Source organism: Punica granatum, chromosome 4, assembly GCF_007655135.1.
Source record: "Punica granatum isolate Tunisia-2019 chromosome 4, ASM765513v2, whole genome shotgun sequence".
Classification (NCBI taxonomy): Eukaryota; Viridiplantae; Streptophyta; class Magnoliopsida; order Myrtales; family Lythraceae; genus Punica; species Punica granatum.
In genome coordinates this window covers 29,995,164-30,008,975 of record NC_045130.1, presented here as the reverse complement: position 1 = coordinate 30,008,975, position 13,812 = coordinate 29,995,164, and the positions used below count along the sequence as shown (strand labels likewise).

Below are 13,812 nucleotides of genomic sequence, written 5' to 3'. Positions count from 1 at the left end.
GTTGCTGATTTGCTTCCTTTTGATGTAGGTGATGATTTAAGGACAAATCCTTTTTCAAGAGGAGGGAAATGATGCAAATCGTAGCACGACTTCAAGGGATCCAATTCAAGTTCCAATTGGACCGATTATGCGAGCACGAGCAAAGAAGTTTAAAGATGAACTCAACGGCCCGATTCAAGAGGTTTGGGCTCAAGCAAATTCGTGGAGGCTCATAGGACATGAACTACATGATCTACAAAAATCCATCAACATGATTCAAGTTATAGAAGATTTCGGACAAGGCTAAATTCAGCAAGTGTTTGAGGAAGCTTCTAGAATATTTGATGATCAAGAGAAGATATCATCAGATTTGTTTAAAGTTTAAATCTCATAGAGATATTCTAGGGATATTTAGATTTCATATCTTTATAGATTATGTCATATCTCTATCGATATTCTAGGTTTTATTTTCCTTATCTTTAGGAGGAGATATGGCCAAATTAGGATTAGTTTATGTCTATATATATTCATCTTAGTCAATTTTTAATAAAAAAGGAACATTCAGAAAATTGTGAGAGTATTCTCTTTGGTTCTTGAAGAACTAATTCGAACTTATCGAAAGTTTCCGTGGTGTTCATCATCGACTTATCAAACGGCTTTCCACCACCGTCTGTGGCGTCTTCATCGACTTATCAAACGGCTTTCCACCATTATTTGTGATGTCTTCCTATATACCGAGGTTCTTGTTTCGCATTAAACAACGAGTTGAGGTCAGTTATACCAAGGTTCTCGTTTTTGTCCTAAACAACGGGTTGAAGGTTTGTCACTCAAATCTGATCGTGGAACGATCTTGGGTTCCTTTAGTTGTCGGGCCTCGTCATTCTTGGCGGGAATCGCATCAGAGACCGTGCAAAAGTCCTGAGCAAATGAACAAATGTACTATCTGATGAAGTTCTTCTTCAGGGAACTATGTCCGCATATCTGAAATCTGGAGACCATATGTCTAGTATGTGGTTTAGATTAGTTATTATTGGAGTGATTTCTTTGATTGTAATGATGCTACTTTCATTGGTTAACCGTTTAGGAGAGGATGGATCTATTTTTACCATGTGTTCAGATATGTCCGCCTTAACGGATTATGGGGAGAGTAGGTGTTTTCTTGGCTATGGTCTAAAAGATTGTGAATTGTATCGTATACAATTATAGCCACTATGTAGTTTGGTTAGACAACTTTTTTCAGGATCTGGTGAAGCAAGAAACGAGGAAGATTCCTGTTGGGCATGCGTTTGCTCTAGAAGCGGGGAAAGCTGCATTCTTGTATGGTGATATGAATGGAGTGACTGGTATGACACGGTCGGGAGGCATTATTTACTTGGAGAATTTGATTTATAAGCTGAACAATCGTACGAAGACTTGATATAGGTACCTCAAAGTCGGTTGATGCGATTTGACTTCTTTGATGTTGTCGAGAAAGTTGGAACGAAGAACACGGGTATCGAAAATTAGATTATCAGGATGAAGGTACAGAGAAGGAGGAAGAATAGGAAGTTCTTTTTCGAGAAGGTTCCGTGGTGCTTCAATTTTTGGAAAGTCGAAAGAGTGAGTATCATTTTTCCTTTTCAATCATCTTCAGGTAAATTTCTCGACATTGAAGCAATGAAGATGGACAAGTCTTAGGTATTCTATTCATTGACAGTAGGAAGCCTTATTTTCGTTGCAGAGTATCCGAGGATCGACATTGCAGGAGCAGTGGGAGCAATTACTTGGTGTGTGGCAAATCGTCAGCTAGATCATCGAACGATGAACGTAATCTTGGAGAAGATCTCTTCCAAATTTGAAGCCCTGTGACGTGTGGCTTGTTGGCAAGATTTTCTTTTGGCGCAATCATGAATATTTCTTCAAGTGGGAGATTGTTGAGGTTGAAGATATATTCCCGATTTGATACGATATTTTGAAGGAAGTTAATCGATGAAGAGACTCCAAGAATCAGTTTGGGTAATATATCTTGAGATGTAATCCAAATTCTTAATAGCGGGTTTGATTTATACCACTCTTTTTCAAAATCAAAATCACATAACTCATATAAAGTCAAAGAGTAAGACTAATATATAACCATTTATACCACTCTTTTTCAAAATCAAAATCTGATTTTAAAATATTACTTATAAACTATTAGATATTCAGTATATCTCGGATTGGGTAATATATCTTGAGATGTAATCCAAATTCTTAATAGCCAGTTTGATTTTACAATTCTTTTTTAACTCAACTCCACTCAACTCCACTTATCTTCAATTCCACAACACAATTATTACTTTTTCCTTTTTCTTCAATTTTTTTAACCATTTAATTCAATTTTTAATACTATATTCTTTCAACTATTCATTATTTTTTCAACAATTCAACAACACAATCATTACTTTCTCTCAGTTATTCATTACTTTTTCACACTTTTATTCATAATTCAACAACACAATTATTACAAACTAATTAAAACCAAAACTCAACTCTGCACAATTATTCTTGTGTATATGTATTAGGAATTGTGATCTTCTAATTTGACCGGGATTTAGTTTCCTAATGTAAAGAGATTTTTGGGAGCTCCTTTATAAGGATTGTATCGGGGTTTAGGGAGGGATGACACCTTGTAATCTCTTGTGTATCGCGCTGTCGGGAATAAGAAGAAAGTTATGCGGAGTTTTGCCAGTTGATATACGGACCTCGCCGTCCCTAACCACATATATTGGTTGTGTGATTTCTCTCTTCCTAATCTCCTCAATTGCACAAGTTTATTTTTCTACGAGCAATCCCGAAATTCCCTAATATAAAGGGGTTGGACACTCAGAAGTTCCAAGAGCAGAATCAACTATAGTCGGTGTCATGCTGATTTAGGACGCAGACACCAGAGTTCTCGCCATGCTTTGAAAACATTTTTTTTTCGGTGTAAATCTTGATATTTAGAAGCTCAATTGAGCCCCGATTAATCTAGTCGAGCCGAGTCGGAACATTAAAGGATAAAACTCTCACTGCATGAATTTTCTACATTCATAAGGACTCGAATTCGAGACCTTGCTTATTTGAAACAAACGTTGAACGACTTAAGGAGCATTTAGCATCCTCATGTTCCAACTATTTTCTTAACCGAGCATTCCAACTTCATCGAATATACATAAAGGTACATTCTCGAGCGAACATGATACCTGAAGAATATGCTGAAGCAGTAATAATCAACTGAAATCCTGATTTTATTCGACTCCAACAACCAACACGAGATAGATAGGTTGTGGTAATGAACTATTCGTTCCTATAGACTCAACTTACATACATATCTGAGGCAAAAAACATAGATGCTTCTTGAAAGTGCTTTCCCAGCATATATATGATGCAAAATATTCTCTGCTCGTATCACTCATTCTTCTTTAGATTATACTTTGATTCGACCTCTCCGCTGTATGGAGAAACATGGTAGGCATACTGTTGGAGAACAGAGAAAACGACCATCTCGAGGCATACCAATACGTTCTGTATGGCCTCCTCGATGTGTTCGACATCTAACCAGAAATGATGGGACTTGATGACTCCCATTGCAACTAGAATCTCAAGCACCACCCCCTGCAAATTGAAAAAAAAAGTCACATATAAGAAAATAGGGCGAGAAAGAGAGACCATGAATTCAAGGCTTTCATAAAGTAATAGTTAGCAATCTAATAGGCCTTACTTAATGCTTATTTTGGTAACAACGAACAAAATGTCAGAGAATGGAGTTGCCAAGTAAAGTTGGACTATTTTGGCAGAGTGATACGATACATTCCTTCATGTTGAACGGCGTTTTGGAGATATCAAAAAAATCCAGTAGAAAACTATCAGAAAACATTTGGAGGGACGAAAGATAAAGAGGAAGTATTCTTAATCAAACTAAAAGAATTTCAATTTCTCTTCCCTAAGAATTAGGAAGATGGATAATAAAACATCTACATTGCACTATACAAGGCGTCAAGAATGAGAAGCCGTTTGAAAGTTACATTTGATTTTTTTTTTTTCGTTTTCTTTATTTTACATGAGAAAACCATCAAACTGTAAATTCAGGATAGTTTCCAAACCCAAAGAGACTCTTCGAAGTTTTAACTATAAATATTCTATCTTAAGTTCAACTGAGAAAAAACTAGAAGAAAGTTGACTAGTGCAAACCTGCCAGAAGCAGAAAAACACTATGCCTTTGATGCACATGAACTTTGCAAGAGGCTTGTGTGGGGCCAACTCCTTAGCGAAAACATGATAGAACAGAACTAGAGAATACAGGGCCAGAGAAACAGAAACATTGAGAATTATTGTGAATGTCCAGCTTAACCAACTCGGGTAGATCCCAAGGATCTGAAGAGATATCATCAGAATGGAGCACACTGGGCGGATGATGACAAACTGCCACGTCCAATATTTGAGAAGCCTAAGAGTACGATAGTCTAATCGAACAGTGCGAGGCTGCAAGTTAATAAATCAGAGTGAATCACTTTGGCAGTCATATCTCAATCATCCAACATGAACAAAAATTTCAATATTTACTCCGCCGATCAAAGATGGAGATTTCATGAAGCATGGAGGGCTAAAGAGATAACCCACATGGTTCCCAACCATTCAGTGAATTAGGTGCAACTGCTCAAATTGAAAGAGTAATTCAAAAACCAGTAACAATGTACTGAATCTTATAAAGTCAATTCCGACTGCATCCAGATTAGAAAGAAGTCCAGGAAATGAAGCTCAATATTGAAACAAACAGATTTTGCATCCAAGTCCTGAACCCTTATCTGTTTATGAGTTCTATCCGCACCGAAATCATCACATAGACAATTACTTTTCAGACTGCAGGTATCTAAGGTTCCTACCCCTCTAATCTTTGAAATGAAAAAATGAAAGCCAGAGAACAACTAAACAAACCTGGAAAAGCGTCATTGGGAATGAATGGTGAATTTCCCTGCCCTTGATCTCATCAGGCACAATATTTCCGCTGATAGAGATGTTTAAGTAACTATACATAAGAGCCATAAACTTGGCAATCACCTGAAAGAAAGAAACTTATCAGATGTTACTCATACAAGGCAGACCATATCACCAAGCCAAACTATCCCCAATTAGGGGAACTTACCAGAGCTTCATAGCATTCCTTGACAGAGTCCAAGAACATAAAGAACGCCTTGCTTCCACGTATATCCAACAAGCCGATGAACGAGTCAACAGCATACAAGGGTGCCATGAGGATGATGATTATAATGGCCTTTTGCTCTTTGGGGTTCTTCCAGTAAAAGAGATGCTGTGACAGGAGCTGCACTGTGAAATGCATGCTCAGCATCACGCAGAGCGCCGAACTGAGAAGCGTGATCTGACCAGCATCCAAATTACTGAAGTCCATATTCCACCAGCTGAATTACGACAGTCCAGATCTGCAAAAGAACAGCAACAACCTTCAGATTCCAAAACCTTCGAATTCAAGGGGAATGCCCCGAGTGGGCGAGAGGGAGGGGGGTGGGAGGGATGCCCCGATTTCCGCGATAACCAAGTGCGGATCTTTCCGATGCGTTCCATTCAATCACAGTATGCAAATCACCATTTTCAGCAGATTACAATCCTCAATCCAAAAATTCATCAGCCGACAACTATAATTCCCATAAGAGACTGGAAATTCAACAGCCGATTTTATGCAAATCGCCATTTTGAGCAGATTACAATCCTCAATGCAAAAATTCATCAGCCGGCAACTATAATTCCAACAATAGACTGGAAATTCAACAGCCGATTTGCTCTACAATGAGGATTCGACTGAGACTAGACAGTGAAGTAGCAAACGCGGTGAACGTGACGGCGAGTAATTAATTAATCACTTGAAATGAAGCAAATCAGCGGAGAAGCAAGGCTTACTGGAGCGGAGAAGAAGAGAGGAGCTGGGAAGCGCTTCGAGTGGGCGGCGGAGCAGCTAATGCTCCGGCGAGATAATGCGGAGTCGACCAGCTGGAGGAGGAGGCCGTCCGATCCGCCGTGACGTGGCCGATCTCTCAGCAAATGGCGTGATGTGATTCGATAGTACAACTCTGGTCTAGTCCCGGTTTGATCAATCAATCAATCAATTTGAAAACTGCTTGCTGCTGTCAATGATATTCATGGAGTAGAGAGTAGAATTTCTTGCTTAGAAATGGAGTAACGATGGGAAGGTAACGGTCCGTTTGGATTCAAAGATAAAGTAATTTTGATTTTAATTTTGATTTTGATTATGGAAAGGGCAAATGAGATGTGATTATAAATTTGAATTGAGAAACGTGTGTTTTTGTTGTGTAGTGTGTTGAGTTAAAGTTAAAGTTAAAATTTTTGATTTGGAAAATGTGTATTTTTGTTGTGTAGTGTGTTGAGTTAAAGTTAAAGTTAAAGTTAAAAATTTTTGTTTAGAAATCCAAACAGGAAATATCTCCTTTTTTTCGTAATAATTATGAAAAAATAAATTTTAAAATCTATTTGATTTGTGAATATCAAGGTACACCTTAAAAAAAAATATTCAAGGCAGGATACCATCATCTAGAGGCTATTTCAATCGGGTGATTATTCGTTTGCCTCCTGCTTATGATCTCATCCATGCATCAACTCTCCCATCAAGTCAACGCCGTTTGGAAACTTATCTAGTGCTAGGAAGGCCTGCAACGCATTCAACAATTTCTATGGCTTGTGGCCTATGAACCTCATTGTCAATGTCAATCTGCTAGCTAATCCGTTCTCCATGTCTTGTGTGATTGCCCACTCACTAAGGAGGTCTGGTTGAGACTTGCATCCCAATCTATCATTCCGAACTTCTTTTCATTACCACCTTGGGAATGGCTTGCTGCAAGTCTTCGAATCATCTTGAAGTTTGGCAGGACAAGAATCTGTTTCAAGCAGACTTTACTAGACGTTTTGATGAATCTGCTCATATACTTGAATTGTGCACTCCCTTTAATTCTGCTCATGCATGTGAAAACCGCGTTCTACCTACTGCCGCTTGGTAATTGGGGATTAATAAGATGGGATAGACCACCTGCATGCTAGTTCAAGCTCAACTCTGATGGTGTGGCTAGAGGGAATTCGAGTCTTGCTGGAGAAGGTAGAATCATACAAGATGAAAATGGGAACTGGTTCAGCGGGTTTATGCAAAATATTGGTACTGCTTCATCGACAACTGCCGAACTTTGGGAGTCTTTTCTGATTTGAAGCTTGCTTGGTCCAGTGGATGTCACCGCCTTATTCTTGAGATTGAAAGGACTCATTACAGGTTCTTCTAATTGCTCGACCCCCTCTCCAATCTCTTGTGAATGACATCAAGGAGCTAAGGAAAAGTATCGTTTTAGTCCAGCACTTATCATCGCCCTTTATATATATATATATATATATATATATATATTTTGGTTTTATTTCTTTTATTTTTTTTATTTCCATCCTGTATCTTTGCCACTTTTCCAGTGTCATCTTTTGATTACTCACACTATCATTATTGTTGACATGTGATACGATTGGACGCCCATGTCAAACGTCTTGATAGGCAGATGCCTCATTTTTATTTTTAATCTAAGGAATTTTAGCACCATATATCCCATGACTTGATATTTTTCTCAAATATATCCAATAGATTAAAAATTACTTAAAAATACCCATAATTTACGTGTTGTTCCATATCTATCCAAGAATCAATTTTTTCGTCAATATTTGACAGAGTTGCTGACATGGTTCATTTTATATTTAACAACGCTTACGTGGAAAAATGAGCCACGTCAGCAACTCCACAAACAAAAAAGTAATGTTAAAATAGATATGGAACAACATGCAAATTATGGTCATTTTTAGATAATTTTTAAATCATTGGATATATTTAAGAAAAGTATAAGACCATGAGATATATGGTGTTAAAACTACTTAATCTAAATGAAAATTATAAAAAAAAATTTAAATAGAAAGAAAGAATATTGAATAAGTAAATAAATCTATACTATATATAAAAATACGACATTTCCCAAAGTGTTTCTTCAACTTTCTTTTCCTTTTTGCCCTTCTTATATTATTAATATTATCATTTTATCATTCACTTAAATAATATGAGTACTATTACAAATCAAACCTTTTCAATATCATGGCACCTATTCATCTGTTTTCAATGGAAAAACTCATCATGTAACTATTCTTTTCCATACTCTTTAAGTTTCACACCTTTTTTTGTACTTTTTCACTTTAAAAATAATTTACTATGTTCTTTCTCATAATTATTTACTCTGTCAAATACATAATTGTGTTTAGTAATGAAGTTAAATTTGATTTAGTTTGATTTGAGGAGATAGAGATAAAAGTAGTTGAAAATGAGAGAATTTGAGAAGAAAATCAAAAAAATTGTGTTGTTAAATTGAGGAACAAATGTTGAAATTGAGAAAAAAATATTGAATATTTGAAAAAATTTAGTATTAAATTTTTTTTAATAATAGATAAGAAAATATATGAAAGAGAATTTAAAGAAACAGATAAAAAAATTAATAATTACATTGTTGAATTTAAAAAAAATAAACTTAAATTTAGTTAAATTAAATTATATTTTATTACGTAACAAAGTTACTTTTCCATTCGACCTCAATGCTTCTAGCATATTCGTGTTTGCATCTCTTCAACTCTTTCTTTCCAATTACTACTCCCTTTAAACATTATTATTTTTGTCTTCTTATAATCTCTATTAAAACTTTTTTACATTCTCTTTATTCTGCTATGTTCTTTTTATATTTTCAATCAATGATTTTCTTCATGTAAGGAATTTTTTTATGCCCTACTCTAATCTTATGCTTTGTTGTTCGTCATGTAGGGATTTTTTTTCAATGCCCTAATATTACCTTATGCTTTATTGTTCGTTTTCCTACTAGGATTTGAATCCAATGCTTAAGCCGACTTAATCGTTCTCCACACCCTCATCCCATCCAAAATCAAGTACCTAATGCCCCTTTCCTCTTTCTCGTGGCCAGTATTATGAGTTTCCTTTGATTTATATATTGTACAAGTACTGCAAATAACACTGCCATAAATATAAAAATTATCGAATAGAAAATTTGTGACGAAGTAATAACGGCCATTTGTCGGTTCATTTAGAAACTATTGACAGAATTTTCAATAAAATTCCATTGGTATTTAAGTATGTATTAAGAAAAAAATATCATTGGATTTTCTAAAGTTATATTAAAATTTTAAAAATTAATTTATAGATGTCAAAATTTTTTGATGAATTACTGACGGATATTACATGAGTAATTTCTGTTGAAATTACCCACGAACTTGTTCTAGGTTAATACCATTGTATCCGCGGCCATCACAACTTATCCCAAGTTCCCAACAAGAACAAATTAAAATTAGATTTAGTTGTGTTTGGACAGAGTCTAAAATGTATTGTTTGTCTCTTTCATGTAATTTATTAAGTGTAAATTGTAATAATATATATGAATATAATTCACTGAAACAAATTGTTAGGGACATCAAAATAATAAAGAGAAATCAATGAATTTATAAGATGATTGGATTTTACAATCTATCAACTTGAGTGTTAGGATGTATACAGGTCCAACCCCTTATAAGCGCATTAGATATTAATATGGTATTAGTGCTAGGCTTGACCCCATGCCAGCGTCCTGATTATGCTATACTTCGCATCGAAGTGCTCACACTATGCATTTCTATGCGCCACTACGCCTGCTAGCTTGCTGACTCCACGTCTCGTCCAGCAATGTCCCAGCTTTGAATTCACACTGCGTGTGATGGCGAGCGTCAAGGATCGTGGGATTCCATATCGAAATAATAAAGAGAAACCAACGAATTTATAACATGATTTGGTTCTACATCATATCATATTGAGCTTTTAGGAGGCATACGAGTCCAACTTCTTGGAGGCCTATTAGATATTTAATAATATATGAATACATATGTATTCAAGTTAGTCAACTTCCTTCAAGTTTTCTTATACTAAAACCCACACCAACCGAAGTCTCGAATATGAAAGAGAAACCCGACCAAATTTCTTAAAACTTTTGATTGTAGTATTTTTAAATTTACATGGGCTGGATTTTTCGAATTTTCACATTATGACTACTACTGCAAGAGTATTCGTGAAAATATATTTATGTTAAATATTTTTTAAACTTCTATTGAAAATTTGAATTATTTTTCTGAAATTTCTTTGGAATATTTTATTTAAAAACTGAAAATTATTTATTGAAGTAAATAATTTTTAATTGCATGTTTTGGTTATTAAATATTTTTTGGTAATTACTTTTAATGTATTATTAATTTTATTTTTAAAAAGATATTTATATTAGATTAATAGTACTTATCAATTTCGTATTACTCATACATATATCATTAGTTTACAAATTCTGTAGATACTTTTTATTTTGTTACGTATATGAAGATATTATTATCAATACATATGTTTTTAATTAGAATTAATTTATTTATTTATCTTATTACATTATATTATTAGTTATTTTCATTAATTTTTTCGTTTTTATTTTTAAATTTAATATAATTTGAATACTCATGGGGTCCACTTGGTAGAAAATACTTAAAATTGACTGAAAAATGATAACACGCTAGACAATTACAAACATCATAATTTGTGATTTTTCCTACAATTTAGAAAATCCATGATTGAAATGATAAAATGGACACATTTCATTCTTTTTGGGGTCATTGACCCTTATAAATATTTTAATTATTTGTTTTATTTTTTAAATTAAAGGAAGGACGATTTCTAATTAGAAACGGTCAATAATCCATCTAAAACGAAATAATACTAATTTATTTATAATTTAAAGATTTAATTTTTAAAATAAATTTTTTTATTGATTTTAAATTCATTAACATCTTGTAGGTGCAATATTTTTTTATATCTTTGTACGGACATATATTATGTCATTTCAGTGTTACGTATTTAAACTTATGAAAAGAACTTTTCGCGTGCGTGTCCACTAGTGAATAAATAAATAAGCTAACTGAAAACATTACCCCCATCTACCCATCTTCATCAACAGCCCGACGAAGATAAGATCTTCGATTTATTTATTTATTTATTTGGCTGAAAGGATAAGAGCTTTGATAACGACCTGGAGCACAAGTCAACTACAGAATTGCACTAACAACTAGGGGTTTAAGAGAGACCAGAAGGCTTGCAAAATGTTCGAGTTGGGCTCAATCTTATCTAACTCGAACCGAGCTCACGCCGAGCCACATAGTCTCTCGAGCCAAACTCGAAATTGGGTTTGCTCAACTCGAGTGACTTGCGAGTTTTATCGAGCCTAAGTCAATTTCTCATATAATATTACCCAAGACTCAGCCCACATGACAAAACCAACCCAAACTCATGTGATAAACCCAAGAACACAATATTATTATTATTATTATTATTATTATTATTATTATTATTATTAGTACTCCAGGTAAATACTTCTTATTGTGTATAATAACACTACACACTTTCAGTTTTCTATTATGTTCAGCTATTCTTCATCATTTGATTTATTTTTGCTTCCTGTCCAATTTGGATGTGTTCATTGTAATTGGTCAAATTAGAATTCTATCAAACCCGACCGAGTTGAGCCCGAGTCGAGCTCGAGCCTATCAAGATTATCGAGCCCGAGCTGCTCAAGCTAGAAAAAATTGACGAGTCTTGACGAGCCGAGTTTGAGCTGCTCAAAATGCTCATGAGCATAGCTCGAGCTCGCCTCACTAGGCTCGATCTAACTCGAGCCAAGCTCGAGCCTGGTTTTTACTCTCAAGACTAGCTTCGAGTCCCTTGAGTTCGGGCTCGGATCGATTACACCCCAATTAACTACCCAAATGAGGCGTCGAGTTGTCGTCTCAGCCACAGGCACGACACGGCTTTGGCCTTGGCCGAAAACTCTTGAAATTTATTTGATCAATTGGGTTTTCTTCACGTGCCTGATCAAATTACGGTTTGGGGTTGTTTGATTTACTGAAAATCCTCCGATTATAGTGAACTTCAATTTCACGAGTTTGATGAAATTGGAGTTGGTGTTGTTTACCCGTTTGATTTTGTGATTAAGATTTTAAAATTTTAACTCTACTCACTACACAACAAACATCAATAACACAATTATTATTTTTTCCTTTTTCTTCAATATTTTTAACCATTCAATTTAATTTTTAATACTAAATTTTCTCAATTATTCATTAATTTTTCAATAATTTAATAACACAATAATTACTTTCTTTCAACTATTCATTACTTTTTCACACTTTTTTCTCATAATTCAACAATACAATCATTACAGTCCAATTAAAATCAAAACTCAACTCTACTTAACTCTAAAATCAAATACATTAATTTCCTAAAAATTCGTTGATTGTGAACTTCAATTTTGAATTACTCGATGAGAGACAAAAAGAAAAGCCAATCCGAGACCAAACGAAGAAGTGTGAAGCCCAATTGTTCCAGCAACAAGGGTGTCCGCTGCACCCAGCCTCATGCATGTGGTGTCGAACTCGAAAAGGATGGTCATGCGCCTTTGCCAGAGTTATTTTCAACTTTTTTTTTTCTTTTGACCTTTTATTTTTTATATTTTCTTTCATCAACAAGAAAGATGCATTATTTTAAAAAATCTAATATATTTAAGAGTTAGAAGATGACTCGCGCGTCGTATAATTTGAAAATAAATTTTTAGCAAACCCTTTCGCTTGCTAGATTTCAGTGTTAATTTCGCCTATACAAATTATTATGCATGTTTATTTCGTATTCTCCTAATCTGAATTATATTCATAAGATCTTTCATCTAAAATAATAATAATAAAATGATTAAAATCTTTTATAAATTAAAAAAAAAAGCCGGGACTGATGATTCGGGGAAGAGAAAGAGAGAGAAGAGGGAGAGAGAAAAGAAAAAGAGGGAGAGAGAAAAAAAAAGTGGGAAACTCGGTGATTATTGTGGTGAATTACAATTATGTCCTCCATCAAATGGTAGTTAAAAATTATAACATAAATTTCAAAAGTAAAAATGAAAACTGAAAGTTAAACAAATGATTTATTCTGACACATTATCTGAATGTATTTGCCTAATTTGCTTAATTAATTATGTGATCCAACCTTACTAACATCTGTTTTCTTATTTAATTCTGAAATCATCCGATGTATTTCTCGTATTTTCAGAATGCTGAAGAGCCTAATTTCACAGCTGATGTTGGTGCAAAAAATAGTGAGAAGCTCGTGGCAATAGGGGATATTGCACTCCTTTTCAAGCCTTACATTGTTCCTGCAACTTCAACTTCAGAGGTATCTATATATATATATATATATATCTATATAATTCAGAAACGATTCAAAAATTCTCGCGGAGAGTATGTTCGTTTTTCATACTCTCGAATTTCTCTTTTATATATTAAAAATTACGAATAAATTAATGTAAAGATATATATTACTTAACCATAAAGTAGGTAATAATAATATAACTTAATACAATAATACATACGTTTACTTAACTATGAAGCAAACAATAATAATAACGATAATAATAAATAAAGAAATAATAATAATAATAATAATATAATAATAAATATTATAAATATATTTAATATATTTAATATAATAATAAATAAGTTTATTTGGCTGTGAAGTAAATAATGTCAATAGCGATAATAAGAAAGAAATAAATATAACAACAACAACAACAACAACAACAACAACAATAATAACAATAATAATAACAATAACAATAACAATAACAATAATAATAATAATAATAATAATAATAATAATAAAGTAATAGTAATAGTAATTTGACAAATACA

At 33.9% G+C, this 13,812-nt stretch overlaps 1 protein-coding gene across 1 annotated transcript; it reads right to left on the bottom strand.

Annotated features, from left to right (window-relative positions):
- Nucleotides 1-3,116: 3,116 nt before the first annotated feature.
- LOC116205923 (transmembrane protein 184C-like) lies at nucleotides 3,117-6,126 on the bottom strand. The gene is made up of 5 exons (XM_031538624.1): nucleotides 5,890-6,126; nucleotides 5,120-5,414; nucleotides 4,912-5,034; nucleotides 4,168-4,458; nucleotides 3,117-3,591 (listed from the first exon to the last, which is right to left on the bottom strand). Exons 2-5 carry the CDS (start codon nucleotides 5,381-5,383, stop codon nucleotides 3,385-3,387), a joined length of 885 nt encoding a protein of 294 aa, XP_031394484.1. The 5' UTR covers nucleotides 5,384-5,414; nucleotides 5,890-6,126; the 3' UTR covers nucleotides 3,117-3,384.
- Between the last annotated feature and the right edge of the window lie 7,686 nt (nucleotides 6,127-13,812).